Raw genomic sequence first — 21970 nt, 5'->3', positions numbered from 1 at the left:
CATGGACCATGTATAATAATATACACCTCAATACCGAAGAAGCTACGTAACAACAGTATCCTAATTTTAGAAAAGTATTCGGAGTTGAATAATTTTTTTAAATACATTTACTTGTTAAATTTAGACTATTTGCTTAAGACATACAATTTGTAAGAAAATATAGAGGATAATTTCGATTCAATTTGATTGAAATCAGAGTTTAAAAGATGACATTGATACATGTTTTCATTAAAAAATTGATTAAATTAAGTATATATAGTACAAATTCAATATGTTTGAAATGATGATTGTTTAATTATTAAAATTTATAGTTAAAAAATTAAAAAAACACGAAAAATGGGCAAGATATGAGCTGCTAAAGATAATTTTACGGCATTTACTTTATAAATATTATAAACTTTTTTGCACTACCGTCAAAAAAAAGAAAAAAAAGAGCGCCATCTATATTCATTTCAGTGTTACTTGTAATGTATAAACAGTTAACATGTTCCATTTAGGTGCGAGGGTACCATTATTCCATGTATTCTATTTAAAATATTCCACACATTGTATGCTCATATATTTGAAATAAGGTGATATATTAAAATATCAGTATTTATTACATTTAATGTTCAATCAATGGAGGATATTTGTTAATTAATATTAATAAATACTGAATAATAAAAAACAGTTAGGATTAGATAGGTTGCGCGATGAGGTTGAATATATCCCTTTTTTAGTTAGACAGTTTTCAATAGTGAGCTAAAAAAGCGGCTAAATTGAAATGTAACAGCTAGAAGAAGAAAAATGCGTAGTTGTTCTATCTCTGTTTGTAACATAGAAATATAATTTATATTAATAATATGCACAGTCGGCTGCTTTAAATCATACAATTAAAAGTCAATTCATGATCGAAAATTTATGAACAAACTGATTCGAAAATACAGCGTATACACTGTTTATATCAAAAAGCGAGTTGCGTGTAAGAAGAAAATTATTAAACTTAATTAAAAAAGGGTTTTTATTCCTATTTTGGGGGTATTTGGGTCCCCAAAAAAGCCGACATCAACATTGCTGACGTCACGTATAAGTTTCTTCATGTGAGAAAATTCTTTTATGCGCAGAGCTTGAGTCAAAATAAGCGCACGCCAAAAAAAGATATCGTTGATCGCGCTAGTGTTCGGTGAATGAAATAGCTAGTATTTAGTTGAGAGGAGTGGCGATAGAGGGAGGAGTGGATCTGCGGCAGCATCAGCTATCGTAGTGTTAGCGTCTTCTCATCTCGAATTAGCGGAGTTAGTAAAGGAAGACAGAAAGATGGAGAGAGAGAAAGAGTAGTAAGGAAATGTTGAAATGAATGAAGATTGTGGCTGTAGCCTGATGTGGGGTCTGTGGAGTTGTAGTTGGTTGTTTATGATTATTATTGTTATTGATGTGTCAACTCTGAGGTCATTTCTGTGCGAAGAGAGATGAATCCGGGGGATGACTATGCTGGAGCAGTGTCCCGCCTTGTGCTGGGTCGTATTTGCCTTACGTTGGGCTGGCATGGCATTCACAAGATTCCGCTGGACATAATGACGGACATGCTGAAGCTGTACATTCAGAAGTTGGGGAAGGAGTCCCTGCGAATCGCTGAGCTACGGAGCCGATCCCATGTGAATCTCTCGGATGTGGAATGCACAATTAAAAAGAATTGGGGTAGTAATGGCGGCGGCGGGAGCGAGGGATGGGGACCTGAGGATTGCCCCAACTTCTTGGAGGACTATCTCGCAGTGGACTTCAATGCGGGATCCTCTCCTCTTCGGTGCTGCATCCATCATTTACATTATTTCTCATTTACCTCTTTCTTCTACTTTCTTTCATCGGGAACACATATTCATTTAAGGTCTCAAGACCTCCTCTTTGAGCCCATTTAGATCCAAAATGCATTTAGAGTTTTTTATATTAGTAGTGGAATATCTCGAGTAAAAAGGGGAATCATGCAATATCCTACTTCTGTAACGTCTAATTCAAGCCTTTTTCTTTGGGTTGTAGCGAGGAAAGGCTCAAAATGATTAGCTATGTAACTAATCAAATATTATAAGTAGTTGAAACTCTGCGACAGTAATGGGGTCTAATAGTAAGTTATGTAGACGTTTTGGTATTTAGGATTTGTGTTGTTGCAGCAACAATGGATATAAATGGGCTGATATGTATATGCAAAGTAAATCTAAATGAGTCCCTTTCGAAAAACAATGTAATTTAAAAATAAAAAAAACCAAGAAATTTGAGAAATAATAGCTAATTTGCCTTTTTTCATTTAAGTGTTCCACTGTTTCCTAAACCAGCAGAGACTGACCTTAACTTTCTCAAACCCGGATCAAGAGAAGTCCTTCGTCGGGCGGTTTATATTAATGACTATTTCCCACCTATGTATCCTGAAGAAGAAGAGGGTGATGAAGCAGGAGATATTTTAATTGATCCTGCCACAGATACCCAATCACCAGAATCTTCTCATCATGGAAGAGATTTGAGAGAAATTTCAAGTGTCATCATGACGTCTGCTGGGTTTATATCACCCGCCCGTCAAGGGAAACTCCCTGACGCTCGTCACCCACCACCGCCTCCGGTTATTCAGCAAGAAAAAGAAGTGATTAAATCAGAGCCTGCACCTGTCAAAACCCCTGAGCCTCCACCCGTGATTAAAAAAGAAAAGATCCATTCTGATGTGAGCAACTCTAAGAAGTTAGCTATATTCCAAAAGAGAACTAAGCCTAAGCCACCTGAAGAGCCGCTTAAACCCCCTCCCCCACCTCCAGCGCATGTACCTCCACCACCCATTCCGGCGGTTACAGTAAAGACTGAGCCTCTTCTTACTCCTAAAAAAGAGGATCACATAGATGAAGTCATGAATTCCGTTATCGAGAAGGGAATAGCGGAGTCCAAGTCTTTATCAAAAAAGAAACGCAAGCGACAGAGTGCACATATATTTGAAGAAAAACCTCTTTTTTCCTCGCCTTCGTCTACTAAAAGCGTACAATCCTCTCCTGCTCCGTCAACGACTCCGACCAAAGCTAAGAAGGCGAAAAATATGGTCACTGCACCATTGACTGTGCTACCTGAACCTCCTAAGACTTCCCTCAAACCCCCTCCTCCTAAATTACCCTCCCCACCACCATCGCCTCCTACACCAATTGTGAAGCCTCCACCTCCCACACTATTACCTCCACCTCCCCCAATAATCGCCTCCTCTAATCCAGTCTTATTCCCAGAAACTCCTCCCTCAAAGCCTTCTAAAAAGAAAGACTCTCAACCCAAATTGGTTCTACCTCCCCCAGATCTTTTGCAAATGGCAAAGCACGAAGATCGTCCATTCAGCAATTCTCTTATTCCTAGAGGTCAGCTCTATGGGTTTGGACCACCTGTGCCAGAGGTGAAGGAGAAAAAGAAGGACAAGGAAAAGAAAAAGCACAAGAAAGAAAAGAACAAGGACAAGGACGAGAAGAAAGAAAAAAAGAAGAATAAAAAGGATAAGGAAAAGAAATTGCTCCTGGAAAGCAGTTCGAACCTTCTCATGCCCGATAAAGTCATACCCTCACATCACCCTCCCAAAACAGCAACAGACTCATCTTCCGCTTCCTCAAACTCATCACACCCAAAAATCAAAATTAAGGAGATTAAACATGAAAAAAACATTCCATCATCATCTTCTTCACTATCATCATCTGTTGCTGCTGCACCCCCATCTTCCTCTTCTCTTCGCCTTTCTCCCATTCCTCCGTCGATAAAAGAAAGCATTAGCAGTGTGGGTGTTAATAGTAGTAGTAAATCATCTTCAAAGTCGTCCTTATCTACTGTTAAGCCTCCTAAATTGATATTAAAACCGCCTAAAGACAACTATGACATATCCTCGTCAAGTTCAGCGACGACGACGACGACGGCTTCGAAAAAACCTAAATTAGATAAAAAAGACTTTATGACCACATCCTCCTCTTCTTTAAGTGGTGTTGCGGCTGGTGTTGGGAGTCTCCCCTCCTCCAAAGCTGAGAAAAAGGCCAAGAAAAGTACAAAGATACCCAAAGAGGAAATCAACTTAACACCCATTCCTGATGCAACAACAAGTAGTAGCATTGGTATGATAACTACGCAGACGGTTGGACACTATGTGGATGCTGAAGGTAATCAGATTTGGATTTGCCCTGCTTGTGGAAAACAGGATGATGGCTCTCCGATGATTGGATGTGATAAATGTGATGATTGGTATCATTGGGCCTGCGTTGGCATTTCAGCTGAGCCTGCTGAAAATCAGGATTGGTTCTGTACGCGCTGTATGGCCAAAAAGACTAACTTTTTAGATAAAAAGGGGAAAAAGAAATACTGATTCATTAGCAACCTCATCATGGTCCAACCAACACCATCCCCCCCCCCCTCTCTCTCTCTTTCACCTTAATAACACTGCTATTATCGTTGATCTTATCTAAATAACACATTTATTTATTACACTATTTAAATTCTATTCAATATATTCATTCGTGATGTGTATTTCAGTAGAATTCATTCATTGTTGTCTTCATTCAAACATGAGTCACTTGATAGTGATGAGCTAACATTCATCAAACATTTGTAATATTTTGCATTTCAAATAATATAATTTGTACATATACACCCAATTTGCAAGGGTCCTTGTGCTTTGAAAGTTAACATTTAACATGTCGCTATCCATACTGGGGTTGAACTTTAGGGTTCCACTGCATACGTAAACACTATACCTATAGTTGAATTAAACTAGTTTAATTCTTTTAAAATTGCCAATTAGACCTGAAAAGTTGGTTCACTGATCAGAGCAGAAATTCCCCATTTGCTCCTTTTTTGCTATTACAAGGGACATACCATTAAAAAATCGGGACTTTTTGCTCCAACCAATAAACCGACCTATGAGATCATTGACAGTGTAAATGTACTTTGCTACAAAAAATTATAACTAAGAAATAAGTAGTACGTAGTCGATAAAATTGCACCTTATTTTGCTCTTGGATTGAGATTGTATGGCCAGGATTGTTTTTATTTCGTCAATCATGAAAATGATTTTATCATCAGAAATTTTTGCTTTTATGTTCTACATTGTGCTTCTTGAAAATTAATCTTTTTAAACATCTAACACATGAGCTGAAAAGTCCCAGGATTAATGAAGAAAAAACACTTTTCAGCAATTGCTTGGCTTGAACGATATTTTTTCCTATACAATTAAAAATCGAAATTTTTTAATCCATTATTTTGGAAATAACAAAAGTAGCGTCACACTGAGCACAATAACTCAGAAACTTGGGACCAATAGAACAGATGCCCATTAAATTTCGACAGGTGTCTTTTAAAGGTTGGCACACACCAATGTAACTAAAATGTTAAAGTAACATTGGGTACACACTGAAAAGGAGGTAAAAGGACCATCTATTAGTGAAGCCCGGGCCATTTCAACCCATGGGTTACATGATTCACTGTAATTTTTCGCCTTGGAGAATCTTAGTAAAGTATGAAATAATCACATATAGCTTGTTGATACATGTTTCAGATTAAAAAATATTGTAAGTACAAAAAAATAAAGTTATTTTATTGAGGATTTGTGTTTTGAAAAAATATTAAACTATCATCGAGGTTAATTGTGCTCTGTAGGGCACAAAAGCAAAAATTTCGAGCTATAAAGAGTATTTTTATTTTTCTCATGGTAAAAGTAATTAGGAAAGCACTCTCTCAATTCAAGAGCAAACATTTGTTGACAAGTTTAATTCAATTTGTGTCCTTCTGATTGATTTTTATATCAAATTCAGACACTCATTCAGATTACTTCATCATGTTAAGTTACTAATTCATGTTATGACGTTCATGCCTAAAAATTAGCTACCTACACTTGCCAATAAAAAAAAAGTGTGTTTCTTAAATCAAATAAGTTATTTGTATGCACTGAATCCAAAGATTCGTTTTTTACCTATTGGCTGAGAAATAGAGAACAAGTATTATTTTTTTAAAGAATACTTTTCAACTCTATAATCCATATCTACTTTGAACCGTGCTTATAGTGGACTAAATAATTATGTTTAGTCACTTTCAAGCAATAATCTGCGAATATTATTGTGATCTCTGGTACTACTTTTCAAGGGTTGAAAAATATTAATAAATATTTCACCATATTCGTCACTAATGGACTCACATTTTGCTAAAAAAATCACCCTCGCACAATTTTTGCTGTCATATTTGTTGTACCTATTTTGTGTAAAAAACAAATGGTTGTTGTCCAAAAATTGGAAATTATGTTCACAAAAAAGGAAATAAAATTGTCAAAGTTTTGATTATTCAACGTCAGATCCCATTTTTTTAAATTAAAATGTCAGAAATAAATGAAATTGATATTATCAAAATATTTTTTTGGGGGAAAGCGGCATTCAACTTTTTTTTTGCATATGAAAAATAGTCCAATTTTATGGTCTTCCCTTCAAAAGAAAAATCATAGTCACGGTCCTATAGGTAACACATGGGCTGAAAAGTTCTTAACTTCACACATTGATGGTTCTATTTTTTTATTTTTTATCAATTAACCCCATTTTCAGTTAGTACTACCTTCAAAAGACAGTTGTTAAAGTATCATGACAATCTGTCCTTTAGTTTGTGAGTCATTAACGCTAATTTTGTTATTTCTACACTGTTTCTTCATGGGGGAAAAATACTGTTCAAACTAAGCCATGTCTTGAAAACTATTATGGAGACTCTGCTCCATAAAGTGAATAAAAAAAATACTAATAATTTAAAAAAAAAGTCAACTATGAACTTACCGAAATGTGCTTTCTTTGTTAAATCCGGGACTTTTCAGCTCATGTGTTACTCTACTACTAATCTGAATGTGTTCCTAGTAGTTAACGCTCCAGTCAGGTGGACATATTCCAAGTTACAATTTTGATGAAAATCTTATGAACAATGAGATGTTACTGTTAGATACTTGAATCCCTAACCATATTTGTCTATAGCTGTAAAACAACTATCATGGAATGAAATTTTTTGTGTAGGTGCAGGAGTACAATTTTATTTGGTTTAATGAGGAGTGCACATTGAAAATTTTTATACTCAAGATTTAATTAATTAATAGTCTCCTTTGATACATTTAGTGAGGGTATTTTGTATAAATAAACCAGTATTTGGTGTATCCATCCCGGAAGCCCAGTATAACATCTACAATCTTATTGGTTTAGTTCAGGCTTGTGGACGGAACGCAAGATTGAACGTGCATTCAATAAACTGATTTTTTTTAAACGATGAACGCTAAAAATGAGGTTTTATAATTACCTCATCCTTCTAATAACTTTGGAATCTTTTGTTTTTTTTAAAAAAAAACTTGAGAAAACTCTCTTTTTTTATAGATTTGCTTTTATAATTTAAATTATTGATCTTTAGTGGGAATTTTGTACATGTGGAAGGATAATGATAATAATTTAAAAAAATAAATAATAACAGCCAAAGAACCTGTGTTACAATATATATTTATATAAAAAATTAACCTCTCTTAAAAAGTACATAATTATTATTTATGTCCCTTTTAGGCAGTACTCAATGAAAAACATTATCATCCTCTGAATTATTTCAAGAGTACTTTAAAGCCAAAGATAAAAAAGTATTAAAGGTTTAAAGTACTTCATATTGAGTGGATATTTGAGTTCGATATTATGTTTAACTTTACGGGCTGCAATGTAGGTTACAAGGTTAATAGCAGTGTTGCCATGCTAGCTGATTTTTGACGTTTCTAGCTGGAAAAAATATCATTTAGCTGATGGCTGGAAATCTTAGCCGATTTTTGTCTGATTTTGGGTCTATAGAAAATTAAATGAAGACCATTAGTTCATATTAACTGTATATTTCATTCAGTACAATTGGCTGTTTTGCACGTACGTTTTGATACATTGCCCAGAAATCTAGAATTTCTGGTTAGCGAACCCTATAACTGATTTGCTAGATCTTCCTCAAGACAGCAGGCTTAGGTGAATTTATTTAAACTAATAAATGATGGACATCGACTTCTGAAAATTGTACAAGATAGCCAGACAAGATGGTTATCAATACCTTCTGCTGTACAAAGAGTTTGTGACCATTGAATGGCGCTACAACTCATTTTAATTATATCAAATCAACCAAAAGGTATTACACATCGGAAATACTCCACTTCTATACAGTGATGAATATAATCACGGTTATTTATTATTTTTGAAATCTGTGCTGAATGATGTCTAAAGATCCAACAAATGATTTTTGAGTTCAATGATAGTGATCCATTTAGATTGCTTGAAAACTTAACTCTTTTGGTTGGAAATTTGGTAAATAAAGTGATACTTCCTACCAATGAAGCATCGGGTTAATCCTTACACCTATAATCAGAAAAAATACATATTTCTTAAATTGTACTTAGGATATGAAGCTGAAAATTTTCTCTCTAATATGACCCATCACTTCTAGGAGGATCGAAATAATAACCTCAGAGATCAACTTTCTCAATTTTTGATGAAGCTTGTTAAAGTACTTAGAAATAGGCTTCCCAACATTGTGAAATTATTAAAAACAATATTAATGTTGAGTGTTGGAAACACCTATAAAATGTGCCTAGCCATTAAGAATATCTATTAAAATGACGGATCTTATTTGGAAGCAAATATTTTTTTCAACCACTTTATATCATATTTTTATCAGTTTCTATATTATTAAAGATAAATGTGTCTGTTTGTCGAAGCTTAATTACTCTGGGCAATGCCAGGTACTCCCTCTAGTAATATATAACTATGCTATAAAAAATACAACTAAATCAACAGTTTTTAAAACAATTTATTATTATAAAAAATATTTTCAACCTTACAATCATTTTTTGAATATAATGTATGCTTTTTTTGTCATTCATAATTTATTATGACGTCATAATAATAATAGATATAATATTAATAATAATCAGGGGCAACTTTCAGAAATCATTTTTCATTTGTAACATAATTTTTCCCTTTTTTTTTGTGTATGATACATGTGTTTTAGTTTCTTCAAATATATATTAATAAATACAAAGATGATGTAATAAAATAATAATAATGATTAATAATAAGTGTTATAACGTGAAAAACAAAGAAAAAAATAAATATATTTATATATATATATAATGAATAATAAGTCACTATTAAACAACAACAAATTGATCTACAAATAGTTTTTCAAGATGGTTTTTTTATATTAAAAAAAGCTTATTACGCAAAAAAACTGTATTGATTAAAAAAAAAAAAAAGAGTATAATTAATTATTATTTGCGAGGAGAGAAAACACCTTTTTTATGTATATAATATTTTTGGCAATGAAATCATAAGTAGTATATATTGTGTATATTGCAAAAGCCCTTCTTTTGAGGTTGTTGAAATGTCATTTTAAAAGTTGTCAACGAGGGAGGACAACAACTTTCATTATAGTAAAAAGATGGAGAAAATATAGAGAGAGTTAATTATTAGAAAATTATCCAAGTAAAAAGTGTTGTAATACGGGGTACTACAACATACAACAATTCTGTATGGAAAAAAAAAATGAAGAGAAAGCATATTTTTGACTCTTTTAGGGTCAAAAATGTCATTGAGTGCGATAAAGCTTTTACTTAGCAATTGAAGGTTCATCTTTCGTCCTAATTATTTTTTTGTAATAGTAATATGGGGTTTTCCGAGTACAGGTGATGAGTTATGTTGTAATACCCCATAGCATGTATAGATTGTCAACTTTAATAACAAAAAAAAAGGATTTTTTGAAGCAGCAATTGTATGTATAGAGTGGGGACTCAAAACTTGCAGAATCATTTCATTACCATTTTATTCACGTTATTTTTAATTAGAAGGTTTATTTAGGATTCCAAACCTGTGAGAGCTGAAACAAGAATAAACAAGTTTGGCTTGTGTCCCATGTCAGTTACAAAAAGGCTAGAGAGACAGTTGCTGTCACCAGTCAGACTGCCTACAAGATCAAGAAGTTGATATCAGCAAAAAAATACCAAAACTTCTGCAGCCACAATATTGGCGAGTTCTGACTTGCCTGCATGTGGCTCTCTTCCAGCTCTGACCTGAACCCTCTGGACTTTGCCGTTTCGAGTGTCCAGGACAAGAATATCTTCTGTTTCTCTCATCCAAATTTGGATTCGTTCCAACTTGCCATCATGACAGCGTAGTACGTCATGGATATGCCCTTTTTCGTCAAAATATACCAATCTGTTAAGGCTGGCATTGCTTGTCGAGAAGGACAACATATGTAATACAAAAAATAGTATTTAAATATGACACAAATGGGGTTTGAGTTGTCTTATTTTGATTCCATAAAAACCACGTTTTTCGAAATTTAGTCATGCTAATGCAAGTTTCGATTCCCCTCTCTGATGCAACAAAGGAAGCTGTCTCGGTTTACATCATATAACGATGACGTCTGTTGGAGTAGTTATATAACAAATTATTATTTTGATTCTTTGCAAATATATTATAATTATTAAGTACACTGATAATAATAAAAAAAAGAAGAGTTTTCCTGCCTGAGAAAGATCTTAAAAAGTTAATTTTTTGGGTATAAATGTGTACATACTTGTTTGTCTAACCAGAGACAACAGAAGAAAAGACAGAGCTTTCAGTGTATAAAATGATGAATACAAACATTTTTGTAGCAAATTAAATTGATTCTTTCATATTAAAAAAGAGAGAGGGAAACAAAGTATGCATGAAGTAACAATTAAGTTCAACTATTGACCATTTTCTTATAGTTATTATTAATAAACTTTCTTAAAGGATAATATTTATTATATAATTATTCTGATTCATGAAGCAAAGCTTCAATCGTTGTTATATCCTTGAGGGGAGTAAAAGGGATTTTGGTTGTTTGGTTGGCAGGGCCGGTTTTAACGTAAGTGGAGACCTTTTTGGAAAATTGGATTTGATGAAAAAAAAAAAAAGTAATATAGAATGTCAATTATTCACTTAAAATGCAGGGTTCTTTCTTTTTTTTCAAATGACCTTTTTTTGGGTCAAACATCCATTTGGCAACGTATGACGAATGTTTGTCAGAAATGGAGTTGACGAATTGATTTGGAAGACAAATACATTCGTCTTCCGTAATGAAAGAAGGCAAATATGGACGATTATATTTGTCAGAATAAAACACAATTTAAAAATCGATGGGAACCCAGGGGAAGGAAGAAAATGCAGTTGTGTTTATGACGTCAATGTCCGTTCGTACTGGGGGAAAGCCACTTAAAAATCTTCAATAACAAACATGTTAATATTTTATGTCTTTGTTTTGTACAAGTTATAATTTGTATAAGCAAATGTACAAGTTGCAACCAAAAAATGAGATGAATAAATTATTTGCAGTACTTTGGATGTGGATCATCCAATAGTTGAATATTCTGTGGCACACTGTAAAGATCACATGCACACAGTTATATTACTCATAAATATATAATAAACATGTAATTTTAATGGATCAAAATGAAATGAGAGTATCAAATATTAATTAGTGGTAATTATAATGACCAGTGTTGTAATTAAATAATTCCTTTTAAGACGAAGAAATATTAATCTGTACAACTTGCTTATACAAGTGTAACTTATACAATATCTCATCTTGAACATAATATATATATATACATTTATTTGTATTTTGTATCAATTAGCTTTTACATCTTAAGAATTTGGCCTCCCTTTTCGTTTTATGGCCTTCTATTAAGAACAAAAATAAATGTTTTACTTCTGGGTATATATGTATATAGTTTAATTTTAAAGGAAATTCATCTCACACAGGGCCTCCAAAACCGGCCATGGAGGTGTTTAGGAAAAGAGTCATAGGCAAGAAAGGGACCTCAACAAGGACTATTAGCTATTCATCTTCTTTTTTATAATAAACTTGTAAAGTGAAACAAACAAATTGAAAACATGGAAAAACTAACAATTAATATTAATTAACTAATTAATATAATAGGATTCAGCTAATAATATTCAACTCTCATAAAAATAATTTTTTTTTTGTTCTAAGTATATGATCTACATAATATGTAAAGGGTTTCCAAAAAGGAGGCTCAAAAAAACTTGATAACAATTCATACACAGAACATATGATGACTTTTATCACAATTTAGAATATTAATATTGTGTATAGACCTACCTAAATAGGTAGGTCTATATACTATTTTCAATTGCATTTATGAAAAAAACAAAACAAGTCGTCATTAATCAGACGCGGATGCAAGTTTGATGAGAAGAAGAAACATTATTTTTTGGAAGTTTTACACTAATAATAATTAATTATTATACTTATGTATGCAGTTTAGGCGATTTTGTTCAGAAATATTTTGTAAATATATTATGTAACTGGAGGGTTTAAATATAAATATATATTTAGATATATGTATGTATTTATGTAGTAGTAGAAAGGGCATTATTACTCAATGAAGGAGTGAGTCAAAAAAAGAGATCCACTCCGCCATTTTAATACTCCCTCGGAAGAAAAAAAAAAGACAAAAAAGAATGAAGAAAGGAAAGGAACAAAATGATTTGGAATCAAGTTTCATGGTATGAAACACGCAAAAATCATAGATATCTTTGATGTGGTGTCATGAGAGGGAAAAAAGACTATACATTGTGTGAGGAATGGGTTTAGTAGTTGAAGGTTGATTAGGTGTATGAACAGAACGAGAGCAATGTTACTGAACACAAGGCTGCTTTTGATTCCGCTGCCTCGAAGAAAAGAGGAATTAGCGTTATTACTAACGGGAAGATCAGGGATATCCGCTTCTGCAGATGCCACTTTTATCATGGAGAGTATGACGTGGCTTCGCATGTCTGCGTCGTTATTGTTAATCTTATAGCTAATGGCCTCAAGGGCCTCGAAACATTCCTCCTGTAAAGAAAAGAGTAAATGTAATGTATGTATAATCGAATGATGACTGATTACCTTTTCTCGATGCAAAATTTCGGCAGTGAGATTTTTTTTTTCGCGATTATCTTCAAATTCATCCATGACTGCTTGAAGGACTAAATTTTCCACGGAATGCTTTTGAAGAATCATTCTACATTCACTCTGAAAATGATTAATACTTTTGTTAGTTATATATAGGCAACTATACATGCATGCATGATTATGGTTGACATTTTTGTGAGGAAAAGGAAAAACAAAATTCAGTTAGTGGTACATTACTAAAATTAATGATTAAAAATATACCCATATCCATTTAACGTGAATCATAGTCTTCTAGAGAAAGTTTCAGCAATCTAGAAGCTGCCAATTTGGATTTTGATTGAGAAAAATAAGTGTGACGGACAGATGAACGAATTAACATATTGTTTCTGCTGTCGCTTTACAAAAGTGGTATCCCTAATCAGAGGTCTATAAAATATGTCCATTGAAAGTAAGAGCAACTTTTCTAGTTGGTTATTAAAGCAGTTTTATTTTTATTTTCCTAGCTGTGATAATTATTCTTTAATTCTTAAAGAGAGAACATCCAAGTATAAAGTAATAATGAGTTCGTGTACTCATGAAATACGGAGAGTAACAATAAGGGATAAGTCCTTGGTGTACAAGGAGTGTGATTTGTATTTATTTCCTTCCTCTCAAGGCTCCTGGCAGGTGATCTAATATGGTGAATATTGACAGCTAAGCTGCTCTCCTCCCTAACATTCTCCAAATTGTCAGTGTGACCAACTTCATTTTTGGTTTCTTTTATTTTTACATATCTGGAGGCCATGTTTTAACCATCGTTGTCCCTAGTCATGCTATTTTTAATCGAGGTCGTGTGAATGGGTTAAACTAATTTAGTTTCATGTTGTCTTTGTTTCAATATTATTTCAACTGTTTCGTCGCCTTTTTTCTTAGAGACTATATCTTACATATGAAAAAATATTACTAAAAACTCTTTGCACATCAACTACAAATTGTTTTCCCTTTGTTGCAATCTTATAATCCTGCATCTATTAAGTATTTCCTTCACCTTTCATTTTGTATATTTTTTTACATCACCTTATTACTATTGACATTATGATACGATACCAATCCTTGGATTGCTCCAATGGCATCAGTAGCTCCAGAGCCCGTAATCTTTTTCAAAATGGACTCATCCTTACTACTGAAACCCATAAACAAATATACTCCACGAGGAAGAACCAATTCCACTTCTGCAAAAGAACGGAAAAACAATGTTAGATAGTTTCTAAGTTTATACGTAACCAATGACACGATATGTACCTTTTGGTGGTTTTGAGCAAACAAATGACCCAGAGTAACATAGACATTGTCCTCTATATGCTTGATAGAATGGAGAGGCATGGCTATAAAAAGCAACTCCCGTGTTACAAGCGTCACGTTTAATGCAGTCTAGAACCTTGCACAGGAGTTCTTCCCCTTCACTACATTCACATAACTCAGAGCATTCGGGATCATCAAACTTGTACAACTAAAAATAATATTGTTTTAATTAGGAACACCTCAGAAAAGCTTAGCGATGTGTGACTAACTCTTTTTTTATAGCCTTCTCTTATGTACTTGACCGGCTGTCCTGGGCGCTCCAGCAAACAAAACTCTGAAACAAAAGGTGTAATGTGTGTATATATATATAATAGAGTTTATGTGTATCTCTTTTATACGTGAGGGTGCCTTTTTTTTTGTCTAATATAAGGGGACTTATTCTATACGCAACACTCCAATTTTTTTTTTTTTTTCAGCTCGATGATATTAGATAAGGGTTTGAGTTATAAATCAAAAAGTGACTGACGTCTCAAAAAAAACTATCCGAATAAGGACATTTTCTAAAAAAAATTCAAAATCTAAAAGGTTATGGTCAAAAAAAGATATCAGTGAAAGTTGCACAGTCTTTTAGGTGCAAAAAAAAAAAATAGATTTTCAAAGGAATATTGGATTTGTTGATGAAATAAAGTTTGTTGAAATTTCATTGGAAATTTGTTCGCAAATAAGTTTGATACATAAAAATTGAAAATTTAAATGAAATATCTGTCCTTTTCTGAACAATTTTTGTCATCAAACGTCAATTTTTAATTTTTATAAGAAATGCTACAAAACGATCCATTTTGCAAATACAATTTTATATTTATTATAATATTTTATTATATTATAGAAAATTATAATATTTTCAATTTTCGAAATATTTTATTACATATTTGCAAAAAGAACCAGTTATCGAGGGTTATTTTTTCAACGACATTATTCTCCTCCATAACTTTTTTGGTTTTACATGTACGAAAAAAATATTGGTAAGGGTGTTTTCCTCTTTACCATGCCAATAAATGTGTGTGTGCTAAATAGTTTTTTGCATTTTAATTTGCAGTTTTATAGTTGACAATTTCTTGACAAACATAAAAGATAGATTTCTCATATAATATAAAGGCGATATTTTGGAATAATTTCATACTTGGAGGTAATGTAGTTGTAGTTGTCGTGGTGGTAGTTACTCTATAGATTGTTTTCCTTGTAGTGTAGCGACGTGGCCATGGAGGTGTAGGATAAACAGGCGGAGAGGTTGGTTGCATGGGGGTAGGGGTAATGATTCCGCTAGTGGATTGATAGTCAAGATCAAAGAAGTCAGAATAGGGTGAACTTGTTGTTGCACGGAATTCCGGAGTATTAAAATAGGACACTGTTGTGTAATATGGAATGGCTGTTCGATCAAAGATGGTGGAGGAAGAAACCATATTGTGATCACTTCCATCAAGAGACTCGGCAAATTTATGAAAGTTCTTCTGGGCTTCAACTATCAAAATAAGAAAATATTTATAAATGGCATATACAAATCAATTTAGTTTGTAAATTTACCAACACAGGGGTTAACCCAGAGCAATCGATGCCAACCGATACATTCGTACAACTCTCGAAAATCTGCTGTACCCTCGCAATTACAATTTGTTCGTAGTTCTGTACCAAGGATGTTTATCATTGCTCTACGACAAGCATTTGGAGGACCAGCACATGCACGTGTAGGTCCATCTACAGAACAGGCCTGATCATAGCGCTCTAATCGTTTTGAACAGTCTGTATTACTTTGACAAGCCCGAGTGACTTCATGACAAGCTGGTTGCTTTTCAGAGGTAGGGGTTTGGGCACATGTTGGATGAAGGATAGCTTGTGCTCGAAGACAATGTTCATCTGTGTTGGGAGTGTTTCTGGGAAGTGAATTAGGATGTTAGATGATACAACAAAAAACAGCAAGGGATGTTGAATCTTAGTCAATGACTTACTTGCAGAGACAAAAGGCTACGTCAAGTTTGAATTTCCTGGGGATATTTTTATAAAATCTTTGAATCGCAAGCATACATTCATTTTTATCACAGGTTAAGGTTGAATCGCAGGATCGTTTTAATTTATCCAAATACCGATTACAAATATTATTTTGTTCGCAGGAATTCAAGGCCAAGTGGCATGTTGACTGTAACTGTTGAACCTTAATATCGGAGTCTGCACTACCATCTTGAGGACCTACGTATAAACGATTGTTCAAATAAAGATGGGAAACCGAGTAAGTATGAATATCCTACATTCATATACAAATAGCTACCCAACAATATCTAATACATTAGATTTGAGATGTTAATCGTTATGTTTGAGTTAGTTTATGGTTATAATCAATACATGTATACGATATATATGTATGTATGTATGTATATATATGTATACAAAAGAGACATTTTTAAATATGTACCATCTGGGAAATTGATCAATTCCTTACTCTCAAAAGGAGCAATTGATGAATATAAATTAAAGATAATTAAGCATACAAATCCTTCCTCCTGGAATTTCCTTACCATAAATTGGATTATTCTCTTGTGAGTAGACAGGAGTCGAAAGCGACCCCTCTTCCACATGTTGGTGACTTATGGTTTGAAAGCTAACACCAGTTGTGGGTGAAGTCTCAGGAAGTGCGATTCTATGTGTTGTATACGGTCTGTTACTGTACCAAAAACTCCAAAACTCGATAAGTTCTATACTATTTGTAAAAGATCGTACATCTGGAAAAAATATGGGGTAAATTGTACCTATAACTATTATTATTAAAATGAAAGAAAGCAGAATTAAAAAAAATAGACAAATGTACGGCACACGTAATTGGGGGAAATATAGTTGAATCTATGAAAAATGAACTTGTGGGATATTATATAACCATGTATGTGAGAGACGTGATATTGGGGGATTTGATCTAAATTTGGAATATAATGACTACCTATACAAGTATTGTTATTAACAGCGTTGAAGATTTCATCACATCGAACTTTTTGATGGAAGTTATTGGGACAAATGCATCCAAACATTGGGGATAGATGAAGCTTTGACCAGGCACTTTGGCAGCTATTCCTGGAAATTAAGGATACATGATCATATATTGAGCAATCAAATATTTATTGGACTTCACATCTATATAATATTATAAAATGCAAATAAATAAATAGATCCCCAACTTCTTCTTACCAAGATTTCATTGTACATTTTGAGTTTGAATCCATGGTGCAAGACTCTTGGAAATCATTAAATATATGAATACACGGCTTACTATGTTGACAGACATTGTAGGCATGTGTACAGGTAGGCAAAGCGTCTATGGGGTATGGATCTTCTTCTATATAAAAAGATATGGAGAATTAATTTACAATATATCAATCAATATGTAAGTTAGGGTCCACCATATATAAGTACATGAGTTCAATTCCGCAATTAATTATAATTACTGATATTTAAAAAATATTTAGTCTGCTAAAATATGAAATTTTCTATAAAAAACCAAAAAGTCTATTGAGTATGATTGCACCTGATAACAAATACAAAGTACTTTTTATGTGAGTAAAAATCCTCCAAAAAAATTACGACGATAAAATTTTATTCATCATAAATTATTTTAAATAATGTATGCCAGACAAGATACTTGTAAAATTTAATCTTAGCCTTGTATTTACTTGCGTTTTAAACCCTGTCCTTATAATACTGTAAAATTTAAATAATCGGAACTTAACCCTCAATAATTAGTTAATCAGTATCAGCCACAAAAAAAAGTCATATAGGTCGGACCATTTGCGCAACATGTATCTAGCCCTATGCTCTTTGCACCAGTACATGCATTTATTTTACTTACCTTTAGTTTTGACTACACCACAGGGGTGATAGAAGAGAAATCTTCTGAACAAATTGCATTTTTGGTCAAGATGAGGGTCCTCGCAAAGACACGTCGGCGAAAAGAAAGGAAACCCTTGGAGAGTACGAATGGCTGCTTGACATTTCGTTACTGTTACGGTAGAACAAGCAACTGAAATAAGAAAGAGGATAAAATCGATATTAACATACCATATACATGTATGTACATAGATAAATGTCATACTTCAAAATGGTATTTAAATAAAATAAAATTATTTAGAGTGGTCCCGATAAATTGGGAAATCTTTAAAGGCTTATAACCAAGGAACTAGATTATTATTTGAAAACTAAATTTAATGACATTCAATTATTTATAATTAAATCCGCCTCTCTTGATAAATTTGGCCACATGGTTCTGGAAGCTTTGGCAGGCCCAGGCTACTTCGTACAGATCCAGCCTTGCCATTATACGGATAATGGACTTCTTTAGGGCCTCAATGGACGAGTGATACTTAGTACAAGCCTCATGTTCGACTCTTCTTCAGAAATATAAATTACATGGGCTCAGGTCTGGGCTATTTACAGGCCAAAATTAGGTCTCCAAAAGTGAGGACATTTTGTGGCGAAGACATTGCACACTTTTTTGGCATTGTGGGCCGGTGTATTTTCTTGTTGGAAGGTTTAATTTCTCCCTTGAGATACTTCATCCCTCTAGGGAATGCAAATTAAAAGTGCAAAACCAGTACAATGAAAAATCTGGATCCGCAATAAGTCGACCGGTCCTGCCAATGCTTTCGACGCCGTGTGGCCGATGTTATCAAGCGAGGTATATATCATTATAAATAATTGAATGTTCTTGAATGTAGCTTTCAAATGATAAATATGTTGTTCGTTCATTATAAGCCTTTAAAGCTTTTTGGAATTTATTTGGACCACCTTGTATATGATATATGAAATATGTTTCATAAATAAATATAATAATTAATCGTTACAGATGTGTTACGTCATATATATAAAAAAATCATGAAAAGATTAAAATTATTTATGAGTAAAATAAAAGTGGACATTTGAACTTTATCACATGTCACAGAATACTTATATTTTTGTAATTTTTATTAAAATAGTCAAAAACTACATCATTAGTATTTTGATCATCCATGGACTATTCAATTATTGCATGATTTTCATCACTGAATTTATTCATTTAAAATTAATCGTTTCATTTTGTGGTTACAACTTGTATAAAAATACAACTCGTACACAAGATATAGCCAATACTTCATAGACATGATTGATTCAATTATAGGCTTACTATTCAAATTTGTGGGATGAGTAAAGATACCTTAAGAACTTTAGCTATACACCTTTATTTGATTGAAGATGATGCATCTACTGACCCCGATATGATCCCTTTCAAATATAATTATCAATTTATCATTCTATTATTGTATCCATCCGTTTTGAATACTTAAAGTGCATCCCATCCAACAGGTTCATTAGAATTATTTGTACGAAGAAATGTAGGATAATTTATCGAAGAATCCAAATGCTTACAACCTACATCTTCCAACTTGTATACACCAATCTTACAATCTTATAACCCCTTAGTTAATTACAGCATCAGATATTTTAATTACCAACTACTAATGGATGCTATCATTTTTTTTAAACTTACGAGTTTACGTACATTTAAAATAATGTGTCATATAATACTTTAATCCATTAATTAATTACTTTTTTGATTTTCACTCATTTTGTACAAATGAATTAAAGCCAAAAATGATTTTATCTTTAAGCGTAGAATTCAAAACTGGTATTAGTTTTTCTCTCAATCATCTGAATTCTGAAAAATCTGGGATTATAGTAATTTGGGACTATTATCGTTCAAAATCATATGTTATCCTTAAAACAATCCCCAAATTAAAGTTAGGATTAATAAAACTTATGTAAAAGTGTTTTTATTGACTCTGTATGTTATTCTAATTCGATATATTTCCATTTTTAGGCTGAAAATTGATGAAAAACGAGACTCTTCTTTAGATCCATATTACTTATTCATAATATATAGTGATGAGGAATATCATAGCTTATATTATAGAAAATATTCAATGTATAACCAAACAAAATCTATTAAAAAAATATGTATCTCCAAGGATTTTTGTTCTATTTTGTATTTTTTAAATGATCCTATTTTGCAATATAAAGATGTCTACTCATTGTCAATGGATCGCTTTAATGTAAACATATATTGTAACATAAAGATATTGATCATAGCGATGATTGATGTATTAAATGATTATAATTTGAAGGAATCAAAACCATTAACAGATGAAATCTAACTAATGAATTGCCCTGAATAAATATTGATATAGAGTATACAAACAAGACCACAGTGGTAATATGTAATATATTTTTCTATACTCAAATATAAGTTCAATAGATGTCTCAAAATCAATATATATATATATATATACACTCCCCAGTGTTATTCAATAGGGCATTTTATCATTATAAGAATAAAAATGAGAACATAATTTTTTATTTGTCAAATTATTCTCTGTTTGAACAAAAATAAATTTAATGTTCTAATTACATTGTCAAACTTCAAAGTACTTTTTCAAAAAATCTAATAAAATTCAAATCCTTAAAACTTTTGAGGAAGTAATCTATTCTAAGGGGAAGGCTTAAAATTTGTTGGAACCTTTATTATTGGTAGGCCATTTTTTTTTGACGTAATTACTCTGCATGTACTTATACTTATTATGTAAGTAACGCTTAAAAAAGAAAGAGTAAATATCCTTTAAATCCATGTGTAACCAGATGCGATTATACTACCAGTATACCGAACAACAACATTGTCATTAACAAAACAAGGTTTATGAAAAAAAAAAAAGATTATGGATGCATCTATAGTTTTTTATTTAAAAGAAATTGCAAGTTAGCATAATATTTAAAATAACTACAAAGAAATAGGTGTTATAACTATTTCTTTGTTTAAACTGTTATGATAATTTTTGTACATATCAGGCTCAAATATTGTTTGATCTAAAGTACTCGCGTACTGTGTAGGTAAATTTGTATTATCAAAGATCCAGGATCTGAACAGGCTTCGGGTGTTGGAACTTTTACGGATCTTAAAATATGTATATCTGATGGATTTTTCGGATCTTTAAAAACTTATAGGTACAATACTTAATCTAATTTAAAAAAAATATGCTATCTATCTATAACGAACGTAGCATTTCTATTTATCTTGAAACGTACTTGGAGCGACATCTATGTACAAAAACAGGGGCGTCTGCAGTGGTGGGCTGGAGGGGCGGTTACCCTCTCCCCTCAATAAAGGAATTGTTTTTTTTTATTAGAAAATTTAATTTAATTTTTCAAATATTGTTTCGAAAAAATTTAATTTTCAGTAAATAACTATCTATGGGTTTTGGAAATTTAATATTTGAAATTGTTTGTCAATTTTTTTTTATTTTTGTCGATAAGTGTCGATTTTCTTCATTTTTTTCAAAAAAATGTAATCCTTAAAAACAATTTTACAAAATATTTTATTTTTTGTAGATAGCTGTGAATTTTGATTTTTTTAAATTTTAATTAAATCAAATTTTGATTTTTTTGTTAATAGCCATAGGTTTTTGAATTGTTTTGAGACTAACTATGTATTGTTGAAATTTTTTTCCAAAAAACTTTAATGTTTATATTTTTTTTTTTGAAAAAATTCATTTTTTTTTTATTTTTTTCCTCAAAAAATTCGAAAAACCAAGGTTATTCCAACAATAGTAATAACAACAGCTAATTATTATGTTTTAACATTAATTTATTTATTGTTTCAGCATCAGCCAGCTGTAAA

At 32.3% G+C, this 21970-nt stretch overlaps 2 protein-coding genes across 5 annotated transcripts in view; one reads left to right on the top strand and one right to left on the bottom strand.

Moving 5' to 3' along the window:
- Positions 1-1184: 1184 nt before the first annotated feature.
- Positions 1185-4511, top strand: LOC121127548 (uncharacterized). Of its 2 annotated transcripts, none has more exons than XM_040722956.2 (2): positions 1185-1783; positions 2284-4511. In XM_040722956.2, exons 1-2 carry the CDS (start codon positions 1449-1451, stop codon positions 4337-4339), a joined length of 2391 nt encoding a protein of 796 aa, XP_040578890.1. In that variant the 5' UTR covers positions 1185-1448; the 3' UTR covers positions 4340-4511. The 2 variants fall into 2 exon arrangements, with proteins under 2 accessions (XP_040578890.1, XP_040578891.1); XM_040722957.2 differs by having other exon boundaries at positions 1185-2215.
- A 7678-nt stretch (positions 4512-12189) lies between these two features.
- Gfrl (Glial cell line-derived neurotrophic family receptor-like) overlaps positions 12190-21970 on the bottom strand; it is a 77592-nt gene continuing 67811 nt past the window's right edge. For all 3 annotated transcript variants that reach the window (XM_040722955.2, XM_071892853.1, XM_040722954.2), the window contains 12 exons: positions 18116-18286; positions 17458-17605; positions 17213-17343; positions 16797-17000; positions 16233-16470; positions 15811-16157; positions 15410-15748; positions 14499-14563; positions 14230-14437; positions 14005-14159; positions 12943-13068; positions 12190-12888 (listed from right to left, as the gene is read on the bottom strand). In XM_040722955.2, the coding sequence (XP_040578889.1) occupies positions 12556-12888; positions 12943-13068; positions 14005-14159; positions 14230-14437; positions 14499-14563; positions 15410-15748; positions 15811-16157; positions 16233-16470; positions 16797-17000; positions 17213-17343; positions 17458-17605; positions 18116-18286 (2465 nt within the window). In that variant the 3' untranslated portion in view covers positions 12190-12555. The remainder of the gene's footprint in view (positions 12889-12942; positions 13069-14004; positions 14160-14229; positions 14438-14498; positions 14564-15409; positions 15749-15810; positions 16158-16232; positions 16471-16796; positions 17001-17212; positions 17344-17457; positions 17606-18115; positions 18287-21970) is intronic.

This window comes from Lepeophtheirus salmonis, chromosome 13 (genome assembly GCF_016086655.4).
Source record: "Lepeophtheirus salmonis chromosome 13, UVic_Lsal_1.4, whole genome shotgun sequence".
Classification (NCBI taxonomy): domain Eukaryota; kingdom Metazoa; phylum Arthropoda; class Copepoda; order Siphonostomatoida; family Caligidae; genus Lepeophtheirus; species Lepeophtheirus salmonis.
This window is presented reverse-complemented; position numbering and strand designations above follow the sequence as displayed.

Excerpts from the sequence above, each read along its gene's own strand:
- LOC121127548 (XM_040722956.2), top strand. The coding sequence starts at position 1,449 with ATGAATCCGGGGGATGACTATGCTGGAGCAGTGTCCCGCCTTGTGCTG. Across the intron at positions 1,784-2,283 it reads GCGGGATCCTCTCCTCTTCG|TGTTCCACTGTTTCCTAAAC; the intron begins GTGCTGCATCCA and ends TTTTCATTTAAG.